General features: G+C 38.9%; 1 protein-coding gene across 2 annotated transcripts in view; it reads right to left on the reverse strand.

Moving 5' to 3' along the window:
* The window catches only part of BPTF (bromodomain PHD finger transcription factor), a 134,666-nt gene that overhangs the window by 12,379 nt on the left and 98,442 nt on the right, over window positions 1–23,845 (reverse strand). The window contains exons 15-25 of one of the 2 annotated variants that reach the window (XM_027517714.1): window positions 23,596–23,638; window positions 20,372–20,618; window positions 19,480–19,631; window positions 18,499–18,607; window positions 14,083–14,300; window positions 11,041–11,263; window positions 9,378–10,315; window positions 7,694–7,776; window positions 7,151–7,376; window positions 4,589–4,911; window positions 623–815 (exon numbers count right to left, since the gene is read on the reverse strand). In XM_027517714.1, coding sequence (XP_027373515.1) covers window positions 623–815; window positions 4,589–4,911; window positions 7,151–7,376; window positions 7,694–7,776; window positions 9,378–10,315; window positions 11,041–11,263; window positions 14,083–14,300; window positions 18,499–18,607; window positions 19,480–19,631; window positions 20,372–20,618; window positions 23,596–23,638 — 2,755 coding nt within the window. The remainder of the gene's footprint in view (window positions 1–622; window positions 816–4,588; window positions 4,912–7,150; window positions 7,377–7,693; window positions 7,777–9,377; window positions 10,316–11,040; window positions 11,264–14,082; window positions 14,301–18,498; window positions 18,608–19,479; window positions 19,632–20,371; window positions 20,619–23,595; window positions 23,639–23,845) is intronic. The other variant, XM_027517715.1, reaches the window with a different exon arrangement.

The following is a 23,845-nucleotide window of genomic DNA, read 5'->3' on the forward strand; positions in this document are numbered from 1 at the left end:
CTGCAATCCCATCTATTAAACTGGAGTGGGAGGGGTTCTAAGTGGGGAATGGTTACCTCTGCGGGCGAAGGATGTGGCAGAGGGATGAAGTTAAGTAAGATGCAACCACATGATGAGACTACTGTTGCTTTAGTTCTTTCAATGATTCTGATTATAACGACACAGGAGACAGTGTTGACCTAGCACTACGTCTGGAATACATCTCTAATACTTGCCAATCGTATAAGGCACCCCCACCTCCTTTTTATTTTTAATAAGAGAAGGAAGGCTTTGCCTCAAAGCTTTAGATAAGCATTTGTATCTCACTAGAATTTAATCAAATTGCTTTTCAATCGATGGTATTAACAGTAAGGTAGTTTCCTTTAAAAATAAAATTTAGGCTAAAAAAAAAAATCAGTCATTTTAAACATGAGCATTAGCTAAACAACAGCTGAGCTAGCCTGTGGATCTGGTAAACCTCATGACAATGGCATGTGGAGGACTGAGTTCTGTGGAGCACTTCAGTGGGGAGTCGGTAAATAATCAGGTCCTTGAAGATTGGAAAGGTCAAACCCCAGAAGTGTTTCCTAGGTCATGCTGGTTGACTTCATCTTTAAATGCTGCACAGAGAGTGGCTTCTCACCTGCAAAGAACGCAGCACCCTCTTCAGACCCTCATAATCTTTCTCTGTGAGCGGCGTGAGCACCGTCATGGCATCCTCTGTTGACTGGCACTGTGGACAGACGTACTCGTCAATGAGCTCTGCCTCACTCTGCAAGATGCCAACGCAGCGCCCATGGTACCAATTCTGACACCGGTCACAGCCGATATAAAATCTGCAAGATCCGAAATGGAAATGTGAGTTCAAAACAGATGGGATGACATGACTTATAATTTACTTTAAAAAAATAATAATGAAACATGCATCTGAAAATATTCTAACCCTGGGATATAAAATAGTTTCAGTATTATAATTATTTTAATACTTCTGAAGATTGACATTCCAATGTGTTAATTTAGTATTTCCGATGTTAAGAACAAGCATTAAAGGTTTAAGAACACTGTCAAAATTGGAGAACCAATATGATAAAAAAAAAAAAAAAAGGAGAACATTTAATTGACTTTAAAGCTCAAAACAAAATAAAGACAAAAATCTTTCAACTAATACCGTATCAAATGGGAAGCTGGTACTGGCCACCCAACTGGGAGTTCAAAATCCTAAACGCTAATAACAGAGTCTCAGAGCTTATTCCCGAATTAGTGTTTTACTAACCTGCGATAAAGCACCATTTCAAAACACTGATAAAAGTCCAAACAAGTCAGGCTATTTTAATCTCATTAATTTCTGCATTACATATTGAAGAATCAAGTCTACCGTTAAACCACATTTTCCCCAATGCATCTCAAACATTCACTATGAAGCAGCATAAAGTTTGAAGGGGAGGTAAAGAGGGAAGAAGAGAAAAAAAAAATTGGAAAGGAATTTGTAATGTAAGTGTATCATATATGCAGAAAAGTATCTTGCTTTTTATTTTAAAATAAAATAAGTAACCAGTCAGAGCAGTTTGGCTTCCTAAATTATTAAATATGATGCTCTTATCAGAACTCACTGTGACTCATCATAAGGTGTTCTGCAGATACAGTACAATTCCTCACTGTTGCCCTCTTGTGCCCGTTTACAATCATTACAGATGTACACATCCATTTTCTTAGCCTCCTTTTCTGTGATGCCAACACATTCTCCATGATACCAGTTAGTACAAAGATCACAGCCAATATAGAACCTAAAAGCATTCACAATGAAAATGACAATGTAGTTGTCATTTTGAGCTGCATGGTACGTAAATCTGTCTTCCCTGTCCTGATTCACGTTCTTACAGGGTAACTTTCTGCAATGAGTCAGCTAAACATCCTGAATCCAGCCATTCTAACCCTGACAAACTGCAGCATTTGACGCTGTATCAAATGTGGAAACATAAAAGTCGCTCACATCCATTTCAACAAATACACTGTTGAGTGAAATGCGGGTCTTTAAAAAAAACACACTGGGATTTGAAAAAATAAACAACACACCGATGGTAATGTCTCCCTCTTAATGAATGTGTGTAAAACCGTCACAGGCACAAAAACCAAAGCCAAAGAATCAAAGACTTACATCTGTCAAACCTATGCCACAGAAGCCATTTCAAAGTCGGGGCTATTTCTTAGATAGGTTTGAAAATGTATCTCACGATTTAAATTTGAAAACAAAGCAAAGCGCAAACACCGAGGAGAAGTTACACTACAAGGAACATGCAGGAGTTCAGCCAGGGGCAGAAGATAAAATGGTCAAAATGTGATATGAAGAAGAAAATTAAAAAAGGTACATGTAGGAAGTCTACCAAGTTTTCTAAATAAATATTGGAATTTATCTGTAGTAAGATTATGACATGGGTCAGTTTTTCAGTTAGAATGTGTGTGACAATGTGGAGAGCGGCCAGGTTAATTAGCTGGTGAGAAACTACTTCAGTTCAAAACCAGGGATACACTGTGTGGAGAGTGATATATGGATTGTTAATCTAAAAACAAAAGGGTCTACAAGATGGGGCCATATAAGTGTGTCACCGTGGGTAACCACAGTCAGTCAACCTCGAGGCCTTTGTCGTTTAAGATCCCAAACAGCATAGTGGAGACTATCTCTATGACAAACACAGTGTATCTTCAGTGCTGACGGGTGCTCTGGAGGAATGCCTGGTCAGAGTCACAGCAGGAATGAGTGTGAACTGCAGGGAATGAGACTGGCCTTGCTGACACCCCTGGTTCTACCCAATGTATTTCTTGGCAGATTCACCTAGAGGAATCGAAATAGTCCTCAAGCTTCCAACTAACCTGCTTTTGAACATCAGGGAGTAACAGACAGTTGTGTGGTGGGTCCTATTACCACTACCTTTTTCCTTCTGAATTACAACCCTCGCATGCTTTTCACTGCCGCAGGTGGAGGCCCTGGGGTGTTTCCGTATGCTGCCTTCACCAGGCGGTGTGCTGCGTGTTCTGGAAGTAAGCTCAGGACTTGAATTTCAGGTTTTAGTCTTTCTCACTAGATTCCCAAACCAGCCTAGTTTGGTATAAGAGCTCACAGAATACTCCTTAAAACTCTCCCCAGCTAGAACAGGGAATGAATGAACCTGGTATACTGAAATGTTAATAATGAAAGAAAGTAAAAAATATGAAATATCCACAAAATAACGATCTCAATACAATGAACATATGTACGTGTGCCACATTTTATGCAATTTAAAAGTTGTGTGTGAAATGAATTTCTATGATCTGAATATTTTAAATAGGCCAAAGTGTCTTGTTACTTAAGGAAAATCCATAAGCAGAGCTTTTTGTAAAGAAAGTATATCATGTTGTTTTGTTCTATAAATCATTTAGTATAATTTGCCTAAAGGGAGGCACACGTGTATTGAACCATGGGGAAAATCAGTTAATAGGGTTCTACTTTTTATATCACATCTAATTTCTCATAAAGTAAGACAATGAAAAGTGAAGATGCCTATACTGATCTGCGTTTAATTCAACACACAGCTAAAGTTACCAACAAAAAGTTTTGATTTAGCACTTCCAAACGGATTATAATTTAAACAGCATCACTAAAATAGTTCCAATGTTACAACTTAAACATCACTAAAGAGACGATTTTATTTTATAAATGGATTAGGCATCTACTTACAGTAGACATTAAGCATTCCTAATTCTAAATGATCACACTTTTTAGCATAATCAAACTTTTGGGTATTGTAAAATTAATACTGCTGTTAATTTTGGTTTTAAAACGTTGGCCTGCATACGAATGTTGAAAATGGAAGCTAAATACCTAGCTGAGTGATAAAAATGATAGAAAAAAAAGTGTAACCACATTTATGAATTAATGTCTCTAAAATCTTGTATATATAACCAAATACAAGTCACAACTATCAAAAACAGCTTCCAGTTGCCGTGCTTATCAAATTTTTGAGTGTCATTCTTGAGGAATGAGTGAAAGAACTCCTTTTTGTATTTTTCTGACTTCTGTCCCCAATAAGAAAGTGGGAACTTGGACAAAAATACTAGGTTACAGTATTCTATTGCAAAAAGATAGAATTACTTGCAATTAAATGATAAAAATTCCGAACCATTCCAACTCAAAGCCCTTTCCACCATTTGAATCTAGGTTGTCTCTAGGGTTGGATGTAATCATGGGCTTGTGAAGATTCCAGAAAGGATGATGTCAACTTTGGGCGGTGATAGTAACACACTCTTTCTTCAGAGAGCATTACTGACTGATCTGGAATTGATCCAGAGAGAAAAGGAGACAGCAAAGGAGCAACAGAAAGCTTATTTTTGACAGAAAAGAATATGATGAAGGACAAACATGAATCATGAACACGTGGGGGAAAAAAAAAAACATAAATTTTTATTCTAGTGTCAAGGTTAAGAATATCAGATGCAAGACCACAAATGAAGTATCATTACCCTTATGTTTAACTATTTTCATTTACACTGCTACTGATATCCTCATTTTCTTCAAAACTGGACACTTAGCTACACTTTTAAGAGAATAAACTAGAGCTCAGAAAGATCTACTCACTTAGATTCATCGTAAGGCGTTTTACAGATACAGTAAAGCTTTGTGTCCTTCTTAGTTTCCTTTGAGGTAGTAGAGATCATTTTCTTCTTCTTGGACTTGGAGTTGGAGTCTCTCTCCTCTTCCCGCTTCCTTTTCTGGGAAGCCACAGGCAGCGTGGTCGTGGCCGTGGCCAGAGGGCCCGGGTGCTGTGGGGGAGGCGGAGGTGGAGGCGAAGGCGGAGGGGCTGGAGGTGCGGGCGGTGCTGCGGGGCAGGTGGCAGCTACTGCTGTGGCCTGCACCATGTCTTTTTCCTTCTTAATTTTCAGGTCCCTCTTGAGCTCTTCCTGTCATCAATTAAAGAAAATACCAGACCATCAACCGACTTACATAACACCCTGGCCAGAGGACCTTACTTCCCCTCCCTTGTCCGAGGAGTTCCCTAGTTCAGTCTAAGGCGAGGGAGTCTTGCTAACTCCAGACAAGAGGGTTCTTACTTTACCTTAAACCCAAAAGACAGCTAGAAACAGTAAATGATAATTACACAACAGTTAGAAAGCTGCGAGTTATCTTCAAAGGAGGTTGGACAGAAAGATGAGCATGTGTATAAAAGAACAGTCCTTCTGACATGCCAGGGTCCTGCCCTGGTCACTGCGGTCGTCGCTCAGGACGCGGTTTCAAGTGTCCATACATGCTGGCTGCTTTCTCGGCTGGTCTCCTTCCGTCCCCTTAGAGTGAGACTGGACATACTGGACATGAACGGGATGTGACCCTCCAGACGTGGCCTGACCAGCAGAGTATGAGACAGATACGCCTTATGTACTGTGCTTCTATGTCTAGAATTTAAGACTTGAAGGAGAGCTATTTTCTCAAAAGAAATTTTGCATAAATTACAATCTTCACTTTTTCCCATGTGAAATATTTTATAGACACACCTGTGGTACTAAGCGCTACAACTTCTTAGAAATGATGATTAAAAGAGTTTCATTTTCCTAAATAATATGACGTGTTTATAACATAACGTTTATAAACATAATTTTAGGAAAATTAAGATTGTCAAGACAGTATAAAGGGTATTCACTTTGACCACCCCTTCAAGAACATTCCTATGACAGCATTAACATATGAGAAGTGTCTGCTTTCTGTATAGTTTCTATGTAAATTTAAAACTGTTCTTAAAAATGATGTCTATTTGTTTCAAGGAAGGCAATCATAAATGATATATATACAGGTAGATATAAAGGACCAACTGCATATCTTCACAATAAGAATAACAGCTTAAAAATAATTTTTAAAATATACTAGTACACATAAATTTGAAAGCTGTTCTTCAAAGGAAATCATCCTAGCAATAAATTCTATTAGTTAAAATAATGCTGAATATTTTAAGTACAATTTTTCTCCCTCATTAGATTAGCAATACACTGTCAGAAACAACACCATAACATGTGTTGTTATGTGTCAGAAACAACACCATAATATTGTATACTAGGGTATCTGCAGTAGAAACAGCATTTTTAAATGGCGGCATAGTATGCAGAACGCAGGAAAATGTTCAATATATGCTGTTTACAGTGTGATTTTGATTAAAATGGGTTTTATGTAAACACCTATATTACAAATAATATATATAAGATATATCCTGAAATTATTTTAAAATGGTAATCTTTGAGGGGGGATCACCACAGATTATTGGCTCTTTTATTTTTGTTTCCTCTGACAATGGTTGTGACACCTCGATATTCATCTAGTAGTGACTACCTTACTGAACTCGCTCTTAAATTCTAATAATTTTTCTTTGGGGTTTCAATATAATCATACCATACACAATAACAAATTTTATCTTCTGTTTTGCTTTTTTTTTTGCTTAACATGTTAGCTAGAATTTCCAGAGATGCTGAGTAATGATGGTGATTCTGGGAATTACCACCAGTTTCTGACTCAGTGCAAAGATCTCTAATGTCTCAGAGTTACGTGCAATGCTCATTGGTAGGATGACCTACTAATTTAATACATTTAATATTTCTCACTTTTCAAAATGTACAAGACATTTTTAGAGATGCTTTAGATAGCCTACTTCTCTTTTAAAAAACTGTTTAAATATGTATGAGTAATCTTTCATTTTTCAACAAATTCTCTAAGTATACAGAGGACTAGCCATGCCTGCAGGATCAGTTACAAGTCAAGGAAGAAATCTGGCCTTATTTAATGAACACACTTAATTCTTCCTTTAACCTTATTTCACCATTTCTCTGTCTACTTTTCTCATGAAACCTGGCAACTTTTGGCAAGACTATGTTGCAGACAGTAAGAACTACAGCCAAGAGGATCCTCAAATGTTTTAATCAGAAGTCTAATCAAACCTCTCCAAGTGTCTAGTTTAGAGATTACAATATACATGTATACATAAACATCTATCTTATTTTAAAAGACATGTTCCACTGATTACTACTTATTCTAGGAACAAAAATGTAAATTCTAGAAAACAAACTCAGATTTTAAGTTTAATCACAATTTCAAAGGGGAAAAAAGAGTAAAATCTGATGCTGAACACTGGACACGGGAGGATAGAAAATACTTTCTTACCTGCACTTCAATTTGTAGATCTTTGTCGAGCAGCGCTCTCTTTTTCAGTATTTCAGCTTTGAGCTGCTCTTTGTGCTTGAAGAGCAGGGCAGAGAGCTTGCTGGCATTCTGTTTGCTACGTTTCTGTTCCACACTCTCTTCTCGCTTCCTTTTTTTTGCTGCCTGTTTTTCTTCTTTATCTATCTTATCCAAAATATACTTCATCACCTGGTTACAGACAATCATTCTAGAGAGAAATACACAACCTATGTAATCCTGGGCATTTTATTCTGAAAGGCTTAAGACATAATTTTTCTATGTCTCTATAGTTGATACTAACTTTCTGGGACTGGAGAGCTTCAAAGAGTGCTTCAAACCAGTCACAAGAATCTATTAGTACTGAGTGTTCTGATTTAATAAACTCCAATCAAGATAAAACACAAACTCAGAACTCCCGTGCATGTGTGTGTGTGTGTGTGTGCGTGTTTGTTCATGCGCACACTTTGGGAGAAGAGACTACTGTACAGTGAGAGCCCGTGTAATGGTACAAACACTTCTCCCTACCTTTGATTCTCTTCTCTTTCTGCTGGAGTCATGGTCTTTTTCTGTTTTAAATGTTCTATTACAGCATTATGCTTCATCACCACCTTCAGGACAGAATAAAATCCAAAAATGCGTATTTTATAACGACTACAAGTTAGCACAGGGGTAACAACAGTAGAAATCTGAGCATGTATATGTGTTTCCCAAAGAAACTAAGGATTTTATATCATAGTACAAATAAAATTAGAGCTACAGTATGTGCCAGATGCTTACCATGTACTGGGCCCTGCACTGAGAGAAGCACTTGCCATTACCTCGTTCATTCACTGTAACAATGCTGAATGGTAGGGACATTTTTATAAATGAGATACTGAGATACAAAGAATTTACTAACTTGTCTGAGAGTAAAGAATGAATACAGTTGTAATTTTAACCCAGCTATCATCCTCCAATGATCATGTTTTGAATGTTATGTTCTCCTTCCCAGGCATTAAAGATCACCCCATTCCAGCCCATCCCCACCTTATACAGAAGTTAGCATAAAGAGAGACATTATAATTCTCAGTTCATGGCCCATACACTACTGAAAGCTGGAAAATAATGCACTTTAAAATACTGCAGATGACATTAATTTTATAAGAATATTACCATACATCTTCAAAATCCCTCTGCTGCTTAACGAGAGCTTCTAACAACAGTATTACAATCATCAAAGTTGCTAAGAGACTAGATCTTAAATTATTCCAATCACCAAAAAGAAATGAAATTATGTGACATGACAGAGGAGTTAATTATTGCCATGATGACAATTATAAGATACAATCTGTGTCAAATAAGTCACACACCTTAAATTTATACAATGCCACATGTCAAATATATTTTAATAAAAAATAAAAAGTGCTTCAACATACATGACCTAGTTTAATCATTACAATAGCCTTGCATGGCTGGAAAGAGAGTTTTAAGGAGGATAAAGCTCAGGGAAGGTGAGTGAGCTTCATGGACTGTAAATGGGAGACCCAGGAAGTGGGTTCTCATGACTTGGGAACATTTGAAATCCACACAAACTCCTGACAAGTGCAGAGTACTGCAAGCTGTAGATGCAAAGAAAGCTTTCTCCAGTAATGTCGGATATTATTTATTATACATGAAACTTCATTTCAAGTAGAATAACTCTAGTTCATCTAAATTGCCTTACTTCACTACGAGACTACTGCACAAGGTTGCTTTTTATTTCTGCTATGGAGTAATGGGACTTAACACTTCTTTTTTTAAAACAAAGCTATGACTGGAAATACAAGTGAGTTTAATCTGTCTGTAAAATCTGCTTAGTCTACACACAAACTAAGGAAGGACAACTGCGAATACCTTCAAACAAATTGCCATGATGCCTCAAGTGGCTTCAAAACTTAGTCAAACCTTCAAGTTTCAAAGATACTTAAACTTCCTATGTCCATTCTTCCCATCTTAGTTCTCCCAAAATACGGGTAGTTTTCACCGGTAAGTACTGGCTGTTTATACACAACAGAGTTCCAAACTGTAAGTCATGTGATACGTTTTGGTCAATGCAGTGCTGCTTCCAACTCGAAGCGACAATGACTTCTGTGTCTCGTTTACAGCAAGCTAACACAACCAAACACTACGTCTAATGCACAGCACAATCATTCAAGCTACTGAACATGCTGCTTTTACTTAATAACTTTACCTGTTTCTGAATGATTTCACTTTGATTAGAAGCTTGGAGGGTGTGTTCCCGCTTAATTTCTATCTGTTGCTGCTTCTTCTTTTGCTGCTGATCCCTGAGTTGCTGAACCCTCTGCAACTGCTCTTGCACACTGGCTGCCTGCACTGCGACCACATTCTGAATGTGGTGAGTCTGCACAGGGCTGCTCTGCTGAATCTGAACGGGTAACTGGAGTTTGATCTGCTGGGGCACACCACCTTGCTGAGCCTGTATCTGAGCCACAACCTGCGGCTGGATCTGGGAGAGAACCTGGACTTGTGGTGGCAGCTGCGGCACAGCCAGGACTTGGGGCTGAGGCTGCGGTACTTGGAGCGGAGGACGGGGCGGGGATGAAACAGCAACTTGACTTAACGTTTGTCCTGGTGAAAGAGTTTGAGTTGAAGACTGTACCTGGGGTTGTGACTGTGGCTGGCCCTGGGAAGGTGTCGGAAGAGATGTATGTGGCTGGATTGGAATCGGTTGGGAGGCTGGAGTCTGACCCTGGGCCTGCTGTCCGGGAGACACTTGGGATGGCGTCGATGGACGTACTCGAGTCTGTGGTGGGCTCTGGACGCGAGCAGGAGACTGTCCTTGGACATTGCTCTGAGGCGGACACTGTCCTGCAACCTGGGGTTTGGAGGACTGTGCTTGGGTGGGCTGTGCTTCAGGAGGGACATGGGAGGCCACAGTTGTTTGGGTCTGAACTTCAGGCTGAGTCTGAGTTTCAGGCTGAGCTGGGGATGGGGGCTGGGTTTGGGGCTGGGGCTGAGCTGAAGGCTGAGCTGAAGGTTGAGCGGGCTGCGCAGGCTGAGGCTGGGCTTCTGGAGGACTCACGCTCGACGGCGGAGCTGGAGGCAGGCTTTTGGCTGGCTGCACCTGTGTCGGGGATGATAATTTACTCTGTCTTTGTTCACTTGTACCTGTGAAAAGGCAAGAGCAAATACTTATGACTCTAGAACGTAAGACTGTAGTTTAAGAAGAATTTGAAGGGGATTTTCTAAAGGTGAGAATTCTACATTTCAGGACGGAGGACTGAGGCTTAGAAATGCTCCATCCAGAAATACTTTGGTCAGGACTCGCCTAAATCGGGGAACCCTCCCCATGTTCACGGCTGCCCACCACACATTTTGCGAAGTCTCCAGAGGGCTGGCTTCCAAAGCAAAGCGCAGTCTCTGGACATCAGTCTGGTCTTGTGGCCCAGGCTAAGCTACCCATATCCCTCTCCTATAGCATGGGGTCAGTGAACGACAGCACCTTGCAGGGGAGGCTCACAGAGTGCTCCGGTTTTGGAGCTCTCAGTCCTAGCTTATGAGCTGGACAGACCATCTGCCCGGCGAGCACGTCCGTGATTCACTCAGCAACTACAGGTCTGGGGCAGAGCAGGAGCGGGCACAGTCGCCACGGCACATTACTACTGTGCACCACCCCCTGCTTTCCTCATTTCCTAAAGGGGTGGAGGGGTGGCGACGGAGTCTGTCCGGGCAAGAGACCTGGTCGAGCTCTGGGGAGGCTGACCAGTCAGCTGTGGACGCTCATCGGCTTGGGGCACATCCTCCCAAGGTAAGCCCCAGTCCTCTTGCCTCCTTTGTCACCCAGCAACTTGTGACACCAACGAGCAGCACTTCTGACAACTCCCAAGTTCTACCTGCTGCTGTAGTAGAGACGGTGGTGGTGGTGCTGCTGGTGGTGGCAGCTGTGGTTGCCAGTGGGGTGAAGAGGAATCGCTGAACGGTACCATTTGGCATTGCAGCTTGCATCAGCTGCTGTCCTGGACCCGGAAGTATAGTCACCCCTTGAGGTATCAACTGCAACTGCCCAGTAGTCTGACCTTGTCCTTGAATCACTACTGTCAAACCTTGATTGCCACCCTACAGAAAAAAACACCTAACATGTAAAGAGCATTCAAAAAGTGTCAATCTGGAAGTATACTGTTTTTATGTTGAAAAGATCCTTTAAAATAATGGAACTATGTATTTGAATGTCTATGGAATAGTACCAAGATAAATACAGGTAAGCTAGAAGAACAGTATTTATTTTAAAAGACTGATGGTATTAGTGGAAAAAACATGAATTAACAGTCCAGAGTTCCAGTCCAAGTTCTACACATGGAAAGCCAGGAATTTGTCTATGAGTAACACCACTTACCTGGATCTAAGTCTCCCAGTCTCCAAAATAAGAGCATTGAAGTGACTAAGGTCTCCACAAAATTCTGAGTTTAAATCACCTTATTTATATTCATATTATTTTATAACGTTCAAAGCATCTTCATACATACTTTAGACATGCTTCACTTGATTCTCACAATAGACTTGTGACTTTGTGGAGTAAGGAGAGAAAATATTACTACACTCTTCCTACCAATTAGGAAACTCAAGTTAGTAAGTTCAAGTCCCTTGCCTACAATTAGAGAGCAAGTCCAAGGTGAGACACAGTGAGAAGCCCAGGTCTCCTATCAGTTTTTACACTACGTACCAAACGATCTATGGAGTGTGCGCATGCTGAAGCACAGCAAGCTTAGCGTTCTACACGTGGGATGCAAACACCACGTGAGGAAGGTCACTAATGTCCGAGTCATCCCCAAAATGGGGACCAGGAACTAACAGCTCCGTGTGTACTGCCACTTCTGTGTAAGTCACTGTGTAAGTCACTCCAGGACTTACTAATCCTCAACCACCAGGAGCACGAGGGAGAATTAGAAAGCAAACGTGTTGACCAGTCCACCCCAAATCTCCCACAGTCAAAACTGACACTACAAAGTTCACTTATTAAGCTCCAAGCACTTTTACTCAGGAGCCCTGTATTCACTCTTGCTTTTCTAAAACACTTCTTGTGTGCACAGTCAAAACTACATAAAACACAAAGCATAGTTTAAAGAACTATGAAGTGAAGATCTACAAACCCAGCATTCAGGTCATCATCGCTGGTACCCAAGAAGCTCTGCATGGGACCTGCTTTGATCTTAATCTCCTTCCTTTTGCCCTAGAGGGAAGCACTGACTTCGCGGATACAGTACCTGCATTTCATCGTGTTGTGACCACTGAGGTGTATACAGATCTCTACGGGGCCACAGGCTCATGGCTTCAGGAGCACCATTATTTACAAAGAATATGAAGGGTGCCCTTAGGTGCCCCCTCCAGGAAGGCAATGCAGCAGCCCCCTAACTCTGCACAGTGTAGCTAGTTCTGCCTGTTTCTGAATCTCAGGCAAGTAGATCATAATGTATGTTTGTTTGTTACTTGTTCTTTATTTAGCTCAACAACGTAGTTCTACATTGCGGTAGTTTGTTCATTTCAGCTGCTGTAGGAAGGCATCACCACTTTACTGATCTAATCGATGGCCGCTGTGTATATTCGTGTCCATTATTCTGGTGCTCAGATGAACAAGAGCCTTTCGAGAGAACATACCTAGGAGGGCACCTACTGTGACCTGGGGCATGCTGAGTCTTCAACTTTGCTAGAAAGTATTAAGGAATTTTCCAAGGTGGCCAAACCAATTTACATTATTATCAGTTGTATATGAGAGTTCATTCTACTCCATGTTTTTGCTTTTCTTGATTTTGTCTGACATTTTACTTTATACCAATCTCTTAATATATGGTTTTAATACACATTTCCCTCATTACTAACAAAGTTGAGCAGTTTTTTGGATTTGTGGACTTTTAAGATTTGGATTTGTGGACTTTTCTCATCAAGTGTGTCTATTCTTATTTTCTACCACGTTATCTGGATTTTTTCCCGTCTTAATCTGTAGTAGTAGCTCTTCATTTCTGGAGAACGATCCTTGGCTGGCGACATGTATACCTTCCCCTCACTCTTTTCACTCTTTCATGTTTGATGGACTAAAGTTCTTACTTCTAATGTTGTTGAATTTATAAATCTTTTCCTTTATGGTGAGTATTTTCTGTCTTTAAGAAAGCCTTTCCTACCTTCTAACAAGTACTATAGTCTTATCTTTCACAGCCAGGACTTTAATCTTCCTGGAGCTGAGTTTATGAGTGAGGTTGTGGTCCAAGCCAGGACCTTTTATTGAAAAGTCTGTCCTTTTAATGATTCACACTGCCATCCAAGTCATATATCAAGTGTCCACATATACATTTGGGTCCTCTTCCACTGTTCTGTACCGACTGGTCTACCTATCCTTGTGTCTGAACCTTACTGTATTAATTAGTGAAGGACTATAATTTAAAGTCTTTATATCAGGTTACTACATAGGGCAAATCCTCCTTTTCTTCAAAAGTATTAAAGAGTTATTCTGGATCCTTTGAACTTCCATATAAATTTTTTAAAAATCAGCTTGTCAAACTTTAAAACCTCTCTCTTAGGATTTTGATGGCAACCACATTCACTCTATGGATCACTACTGGAAGAACTGATAGTAACACTGGGTGTTGCAAGAAAACAGCTTAATGTACTCAAAATTTATTTTTCCCAAGCAAATTAGTTAACTAATAAAATTTTGGTGGTTCAATGTGTTATCCACCTTGCTATTATAGCACACAATCTCAGCATTCTGGACAGTTGGGTATCACATCCTGCCTTTAAAAAGTACTTTTCTTTGACTTTAGGAAGCAGCCATTTCTTAAAACAAGTACATTTTTAAACCTCTGAAAATAAGTCCATGTTTTAAAACTTACAGCAGATATAAATAAGGTCACTTCTAAAGTGAAAAGGGAAGTCATATTACTTACGTGGCCCTGTGTTAACTGAGTGAGCTGAGCCATGGTAAGTTTCACCTGTCCTTGCTGGGGACGAGGGGGCTGTGAGGTTGAAGGCTGCAGATTCGCAGTGGATGTTCCTGAAGATAACCCTTTCTGTGCAGGTGTGGAGGAAACGGTACTAGGGGCAGAGATCGCAGTGGAGACAGGCTGCCCTCTGATGATCTGTGTCACCACCTGCTGAGGAGCACCTATGTAAACAGGGAAACATTAGAGTGCTTTTGTGCCCGGAGTGGTCCTCTGAGTTGAGATTTATCTTTCAACACTTCGCATGAATGTATTTTCTCAATTTTCAAAAAGACTTATGGGATGCCGACAGACAGATGCCTTTAGTCACATACCCATACCCAAAGGACCCACCCGGCTGTCAATGAGTCAGTTTTCACTCAGCTCACTGACAACCTCTCTCCCATTCCTGCTCTCCGTAGAAGAGTTCAAAAAACAAACAAACAAACAATGCTCTTCCTGTGACTCTAAAGCCAAAATGATAATAGGGAAGATGGAGGAGAATATGTAAAAAATGCCATTAGGCAGTCTTTCCTTAGGAATACAAATTAAAAATAACAACACATAATTAACTAATGTAATTTTAAAATAAAACACATATAATCTGGAATATTCTGGGCCAATTATATTTATAAATGAGCTTTTCTTACAGCTACCTGCCAGTCTGGGAGAACCAAGAGGGCAAGGACCCCTATATCCTCAATATTAGAGCAATGTGCTTAACTACTGCTTTCATATTTACTGTTCAATAACTATCTATAGAATGAATGAAGTTTAATTGAAATAGCTCTATCATCTTCTTTAAAAACTGTTTCTCATTTAACCTGATAAAACTGGAAAAAAAAATCAGATGGTAATTTTTGGTAGCTAGTTTTATACTTACAAAGTCTGAATTCATTATTCATTAGTAAATAACATTGTATTTCTCAAGTTTTATGTTCGCATCCTGTTTGTCCTTTTGTGTCTACATATATATTTCTGTGTATATTTCTTTTAATGATTTGTGGTTAATATTACTGCATTATATATAAAATTATATCTATTTTGACCCTTAGAACACTTTCCCCTTTTCTTTTTTAAAATAACACCATGGTGAAATCCCTGCTTATACATTTTTTTGTGTTTCTAATTATTTCCTTAGATTGAACTCCTCCCAAAGATTCTGTGTTCACAGTATGCACACAATACTAAATTGAATTTTAGAAAGGTTATACTCACTCATACTCCCCCCACCACTGGGTACTCATTTCATTGAACCTTTGCCAGCCCCATCACTAAAGTGACATATTCCAGCCATCAGAAACAGTATGACAGCATTGCAGTGCCTGTGATTCTTCAGCTGGGCTAGTTTTCTCTGGTAGCATGCTCCTGAATTCTGGTGGCTTGTAAATATGCTTTAAAAATTGGCAGGATAAGTTTTCTTTCTTTTCTCTTTCTTCTAAACTGTTCTTGGTTACTGTCATCCATTTATTCATAAAGATGAATTGAAAAATAGTATAGTGTATGTAGACAAGCGCCTGAATTTACGAACTTCTGGCCCCCAACACTATGTTCTTGTACTGAAGTTCAAGGAACAGTTCGTGGAAAGTTATTTCATCATCTTGTATTGATACAATGTCATCATAATCACAGATGAATAAAAGGGTTTGGACTGACTGGTTATATGATGTAATTCAGATGATCCCCAATATGTACATGTTAATTTATTTTTAGATTATCATTGAAATGAAAATTCAAAAATTAAAACACTTTTTATTCCATCTTGGGAATGTACAACTTTGGGAAAGGCTAGCGAGCATGGTGGTAGGAATAGGGATATGCTGACCAGCACACACTCAGACACAGACACACACACACACACTGCACACACCCACTCTCCCTCCATCTCCCTGACCACAGGGATATGCTGACCTGCACATACTCAGACACACACACACAGAGCACACATCCACTCTCCCTCCATCTCTCTGATCACAACTCCAAAGACTCTTCACTGGGCCCCCCAGCCCCACTGGCCACCTTGCTTTTCAAACAACACACCAGACACACTTATATATATTCACATATGCAAGTCTACTATCACTTATCATCTATAAACTTTTCTTCATCTTTACATGAGTTTTATCTTCCCTTTAAGTTAGCTGCTTGACAGCTATTTTTAAACACAAATAGATATTAAATTTCATCAATTGTCATTGTAGTATTAACTGAAATAACAAACCATACTTTCTTCTCTGGGATAAATTTTGCTTAAGCATTAGGGGATTGCTGTTTCAAAAAAATACCATGTTTTATACTAGAATTATGCTAAATCTGTAAAATGAATGGGGAAAAAAAAAAAATCAAACCCACCCCCTGCTCTTATGCCCTGAAACTATTTCTTATAAGAAAGATATTGTTTTCCAACCATTTCAGAGAATTTTACCTATAAACCCATGAGGTCTAGAATTCTTTTTTGTAGGTAATAGTATGGCAACTTTCCAAATTTCTTCCCTTGATATGAGTCATTAAGACTTGAAATTTAGGGGCTTCCCTGGTGGTCCAGTGGCTTCCAATGCTTCCACTGCAGGAAGGCGTGGGTTTGATCCCTGGTCAGGAGACTAAGATCCCACATACCATGTGGCATGGCCAAAACAATTTTTTAAAAAAGACTAGGAATTTATAAACATAGTATATAACTATGCCTTGTTATTCAAAAAGATTTAGTTCACCCTATTGTTACGGCACTTTCTCATTCCTACTTTTAGTAAACTAGCATTTTGTTTCCTTTTGTCAAGATCAGACTTGCAAAGGAAAAGAGTTTAATATTTGCCTCTTTTGCCTTATAATCATTATTACTTGTATTTATTTTACTTCCTCCTATTTTCATTTAAGACTTGTTTTATATATTTTTCTAACTTCTGATTAAGGTTTAATGTGGGTTTTTGAGTCTGTTTTGTTCACCAACATGTTTCAACTGCCTAGAGCAGGTGCTCAAATATTTGTTGAATCAATGAATTTGCCTCTCAGTTCAGCTTTGCAGCCTGGCTTAATTGCTATTTGATAATCCATTTGTTGGAGAAGGCAACGGCACCCCACTCCGGTACTCTTGCCTGGAAAATCCCATGGATGGAGGAGCCTGGTAGGCTGCAGTCCATGGGGTCGCTAGGAGTCGGACACGACTGAGCGACTTCACGTTCACTTTTCACTTTCATGCATAGGAGAAGGAAATGGCAACCCACTCCAGTATTCTTGCCTGGAGAATCCCAGGGACGGGGGAGCCTGGTGGGCTGCCGTCTATGGGGTCGCACAGAGTCGGACACGACTGAAGCGACTTAGTAGCAGTAGCAGCAGCAATCTGTTTGTGATGACACATTTTCTTTAACATAAAAGTTACTTTTGAAAACATACGTTTTTAAATTCCAAGCAAATAAAAGTTATTAGTATAATACCTTAGTATTAATTTCTAGATTCACTACAAAAAACGTAGCCTATACATATTCTACTTTTTGGAATTCATCAATGTTTTACCTATGGCTCCTTTTAAGACCATTTTCATAGGAACAGCTCATAAATATTTGCAACTAATGCGTATTCCTAAAGGTACAAAATTGATATAGTCTGGTTCTGGTCTATTATGCTTCTGCTAATCCTTCCTTGATTTCAAATAGCTTTTGCTTGATATACGTCAATGACATCTTATTTAAAGATACAAGATTACATCTTCACTGCAATCTTTAGCTTTAAGCCAAAATAAAGAAAACGACCCTCTGTGTCCTGGTTTTTTTTTTTTTAATTTTGAATTTGACTTTGTTCAGTATTAACAGGATTATCGATGTCTTCTCTCTGCCCCCCCCCTTTTTTTGTCCTTTATTTCATGTATCCTTAACCATCTTTTTTTTTTTTAAACCTTTTGTGGTAATCTGCTTTTAGGTATATTCTCATAAAGGTTTTTCCACTAAGTCTTTATTGGCTTCAACTTTTAATATGGGAGCTTTAACATTTACATTAAAAAAGGCAGGGATTGCCTTTGTAATTTTGTCTCATGCTTTCCATTTAAATGCTTCTTAGCCACTTCCTTGATTTTATCTATCCTTTACCACACAGACAGATTTCTTTGCTCATTCTCTTTATGCCAGTGATTTCAATGTATATATCCCATTAACTAGAGGTCTGAAGAACATTTTAAACAAGCATACTTGAATCTGCTTTTCTCTTATTGACAATGCCAGAAATGAAATAAAATCGATGGGGACATCCCATGATAAATCAGAAATTTAGTATGCTCTGAAATCTTAATTCATATTGGTATTTTCTAATATGTGGAGTGCCAAATACAGAATATTATAGATTTCCTACACTGGCTATTTAGATGTAAATGATAACGCTGGGGTGGATGAATACCTGGCTGTACCATCACAGGTGTTCGAATAATTGCCTTTCCTAGTGTTGACTGCTGGAGTGGAGTTCTAATCACCGTCATACCAGGGCGGATCTGAGGCCCTGTGATGACCTACAAATGACACAAAGGACAAGGAATTAAATGTTTTTAAAAGACTAGAGCATGATGGACTCAGGAACAGAGATCTTTAAACGTTCTATATTGATAAACATGTCTATAGAAATGACAGACACTCTTGGACATTACATATTAAATTATATGAAGCATCAGAATACAGACAGACTTTTGAGGGGAGAAAATATAATTCAAATCAGATCATACGACACTCCTCATCACTGATACCAAGAATAGCCTACAGACTAAAAGAAAAGAACAAGACCCAGGAAAGCTTGCTCTATAACCACCACAGTTGCTCATAGGAAAACGAGGAGTCCTATTTTCCCTGAGCTCCAATCTTTATCTGTAACCCAGAGAACACAGGAGCAAGATCGGAAGCCAAAAGCACTTTCATACGGAGCATATTACTTTCAGTGTTAGGTTTAGAACATTCTCAAGTCTGCAAAACATTAAGCCTTTTTCATAATACTAGTGCCAAAGAAATGATGTATCTAATATGTATGCGTCTCAGCTGATAGACTAGTTTCAGGGCTGTGGAGTATATTTTTCACTCTACTTCTTAGTTGAACATTCTCCTGGGTGATCCAGTGTTCCCTACTGTTTTCAATTAATAAATATTTTTGTAAAATCCTGGAAAAGCAATCTTTATGATTCACAAACTGTTCTAATGTGGTATTAACAAAATATTAAAAATGAACAGTTCACTAGAAATATAACTAACAGATTTTTTAAAAAAACCAATACTTCGTCACAGATAAAGTAAAAGGCAAAGAACAATTAGGAGCTGGATTAATCCTGGAGGAGGCCATTCTAAACTCCAACCAATGTGGTTATTAACATCAAATAAACCTGTAAAGGACTCTTACCTGGGAAGTGGTTGTGGTTCCTCCAGAGCCTGAGGTATTGGGCCTAATGGTGACTGTTGCTGTCCTGGGCTGGAATGAAGTAAAGGTTTGCTGACTTGCACCTGTACTCGATGGAATGATACCCAGGACTTTCTGCTGTACTTGAACAACGCCTTGAAAAAAAAGATGAAGAGGTCATTAATAACTGCTTCTTTAGTAACACCTCAGGTACTGCTTGGTTTTTGAGGAGAAACTAGGTGTGGCGGGGGGTTTTAGTGGGCTACATAAAATGTGAGAGCCGAAGACTGAAATCAGTGAAAAGGAAATGAAAAATAATGGCAACAGCATGATCTGGCAAATGTGAGTGAAAACTCTCCACATTTCCCTTACCTCCTTGTGTTGCTGGCACATTTACAGCGACAATCTTGCTGTTTGCAGGAAGTGGAAGTTTGGTAATTACTTTTCCTGCCATAGTGACTGGATTGCCTGTAATTTGGAACGTCTGACCTGTGCTGGCAATGGTTGTAGCAGATGTGGCAGCTGTGCTGGTGGCTAATGGGGTATAAGACATTCGATAAGCTTCAGATTTAAAATAACCAGCAACACAGTGACTTCTAGGAAGGCACCAATGCATGAAATGTGGCTCATTTTTGTATTTTTAAGAAAAGCATTCCACTCCACTCAAAGTAAGTGAACCATGTAAATGTTGAAAGTGAAATAATGTAAGAGAGGAGTTTCGCTAATGTAACATTAGGAACATTATCTGTAACAAACCTACTGTTACAGTTGGTTTGCTCAACCGGCTGCAGAAGAAAAAGAATTTTCTAAAGAAAAGTTTCATTTCAGTAGGTAAAGGACTGAAATTTCTTTTTCTTGAATGAAAGCAATCTTTTATTTAACCACAGGTGTGTACCTGAATTTGACTGGCCTTGCTTAACCCAGGTGGCAAAGGTTTGATGAAAGTTCTTGTTCTGCTGGAATGTTACTGTAGCGGGAGACCCGACTTTAGTCGTTAGTACCATTTTAGTTCCAGTTGTAACCGAGCCACTTATGGGGGCCACCATGACTTTCTGTGCTGGAGAGATGGTACTAGTCGTGCTGTTTGTCGGGGAAGTAGTAGAAGCTGCAATCACTGTAGGCTTCTGTTGTTCCAATCGTTTCTAGAAAAGTCAGGGAGAGAAATCATGAACAAAAATTATTTCAAATAAAAACGCCATTCTGTAAGAAGTCTGGTCACAATTCCTTCTAATCTAAGAAATTGCACCAAACTTCTAAAAATATTCTACTTCTAAAAATGGGCTCATATAAACTCACACCTGAATTTAATTTCTTGAGGAAGGCAATACTTTTATGACTCTAAATTACATAAACTTTATTAAAAGTAGCTTTTCACAACAAAAATTTGAAATGATCATGTTTTCCCAGTCCGTGCAAAGCTCCAAGCTTTCAGACTGAAAACACAAGAGACATGGGTGATCTTACTAGACACAAGGATATCGTGTGACTCAGTGGTGGAGTTTAGAACAGACAGCAAATGATGGGCCTGTAAAAGGATTTAATTTTATCATGATGATCATTTATCCAATAATAAAGAATGAGTCAATTTTTTTGGGGGGGTGGGGGGCCTTTTCCATGTGACACACAGAATCTTAATTCCCTGACCAGGGATCAAACCCAAGTCCCCTGCAGTGGAAGAATGGAGTCTTAAACACTGAACCATTAGGGAAATCCCCAAGAACAGGTCAATATTTAAATATCACTATTCAAGTTGGCAAACCTGCAATCAAGCAAGCTGAAAATTATAAACGATTTTTCTAGACTTATAATCTTCAGATCAAGTATTTTTACATAAAAATCCTTAAGGGTATTTTATACAGAATGGTATAATCTGATCTTTCAGACCATAGGGTTATCAAAGACAATGTTTCTTTCCCCATAGATTGCTGCCTTTTCCTGACAGCATACTGACACGACAGCTTACGTTTACACATGTGAAAACTACAGATGGCATGGACTACAAACCTGGTGGGAGACCCTTTACCTTCATTATCCTGTTTAATGCCTGGATCTTTAAATTATGATTTAAAGATGAGGAAACTGAGGCTCAGTTCGTAAAACTAGTCTAAGGTCAGAGAGCTAGTACATGGTGGCGCTGACTGGCATGCAAAGATCAAATTTCAATGAAGTATTTCCTGCCATCAAAAACAGCTCAGCAAAGACAGCACACCCAGTCTTTTTACTGTTACTTTTGTACGTGTCCTGTATGCCTGAAAATAAAGGGAGCTATTTTACATAATTTCTCATTTCTCAGAAGAAAAGGAGTTTAGTTTTGGATTCTTGGAAATCTCATCTGACTAAATTAGTTATTTTTTTTTTAAAAAAGGAGACCAAACACCTCCCCCTAAACACATAGCTATTTTCTGGGTCTATGCCTTTAAATATTGGAAATGTACACTATGGGAAATATAGCCAATATTTCGTAATAACTATAAATGAAGTATAACTTTTTAAAATTACATAAAAAATTACAAGGGTAAAAGAAATCATAGATTTGATATGTCCACAGAATCTGCTGGGTTTGTACACATATTCAAAAAGGCAAGTCTGTCATTAAATTCTAGCTGTCATTATTGCCTAATTTTTGCATGAAAGAAAAAAAGTTAAGATCATCTTCACTGCTAAATTTGAAAAGCATATTAAAATGAAGACTGGCCTGTTTCAAGAAAGATTCTGAATAAAGATTTTGAAGTAATGTATAAATTAATTATATCCTGCTCTGTTCAATTAAGCTATATCCAGGATGTATGTCTATCACCTCAGAAGCTGACACACATGGGAGAAACAGAGACAACAATGTTCCTGGGGGACTTACAGGGGAAATAAATCAAGTTCAGGTTCTGACTTTCAATTGCCAGAGAAAAGTTCGTTATCAAATGATAGAAACTGACTCCCTGCCCACCCCAACCACCAAAGCAAAACCTCAGGTTACATCGTAGGGATGACAAAAGACATCCATAAAAGGGAAAACAAAACAGCTAGCCAGTCTTTCCATAAGTGGACAGACACACATGACAAGATCCAAGTGTTGTTATCTCAAACTGTGATCTAAGTAAAGATGACCCATAGTAAGCCACAGTAAAAGATATACAAGAACTTGAAAAATGTTTTATAAAATATGAGGGACAAGGTAAAATGTAAGCAAATGAAGAATCTGATTTTGTATGTAATTTTTAATTTAGTTTTGTGTCACTAAGTTAATGGTATCTATTTTATCTATATCCTGAAAATGTATATATTCAAGTTTAGCTAAAAGCTTTTATAGTATCTTCTTAACAATAATTATCAACAATAATTAACAACAATCTTCTTAACAGTAATTATCTTTTACGTGGGTCCCTAAGTTGTCAGGCACAATTTGCTTTTTCATAGGCTACAGAGATTTTACAGATCAAAATTTTGCAGGGAAAAATTGTCCTTAGAAGCTACTCATCAGGACTTTCCTAATGGTCCAGTGGTTAAGGCTCTGTGCTTCCACATGGAACTCTGCTCAATGTTATGTGGCAGCCTGGATGGGAGAGGGATTTGGGGGAGAATGGAAACATGTATACGTACAGCTGAGTCCCTTCGCTGTTCACCTGAAACTACCATAAAACTGTTTGTCAATCGGGCATACCCCAATACATAATAAAAAGTTAAAAAAAAAAAAAAAAAAAAGACTCTGCTTCCACTGAAAGAGGTGAGGGTTCAACCCCTGGTTGGAAAACTAAGATCCTGTCACACAACACGACACAGCCAGGAAAAAAAAAAAGAAACTACTCATTGAAATACAACAAAGAAGAGCTTAGACTTCAGTGTTCTTCAAATATGTACACTTTCTGCAAAAGCACAGCTTGGTATATCCACAGAATTACTTTCAAGTACTGAAATTAAGATACATGTGTGAGATACACGTAAAAACAAAACCACACAAACATATAATTACTGTGCTTTTAGCGTGCATGAATTTGGCTAAAAATGTCAATTCGTTGCCAGGTGGGACAGTACCAACTCCCCCACCTGCTGGGCAGCCAATCGCTGCTGTTTGAGGTGAGCCTCCATTTGGGCCTTGAAGTCCTCTGCCTTCTTCTGTTCACTAACCTTAGCCTGTTGCTCAACTGCTTGTGCCTTTTCTTTCTCCACTCTGCAGGGAAAGAAAGGAGGAATTTGTCAGAAACTACAGGCATACCTCAGAGATATTGTGGGTTTGGTTCCAGACCACCGCAATTACATAAATATAGCAGTAAAGTGAGTCACACGAATTTTTTTGATTTCCCAGTGCATATAAGTGATATTTACACTATTACTGTAGCCTATTAAGTGTGCAAAAGCATCACGTCTAAAAAAACGT

The sequence above is a fragment of the Bos indicus x Bos taurus genome, chromosome 19, assembly GCF_003369695.1.
Source record: "Bos indicus x Bos taurus breed Angus x Brahman F1 hybrid chromosome 19, Bos_hybrid_MaternalHap_v2.0, whole genome shotgun sequence".
NCBI classification, from domain to species: Eukaryota; Metazoa; Chordata; class Mammalia; order Artiodactyla; family Bovidae; genus Bos; species Bos indicus x Bos taurus.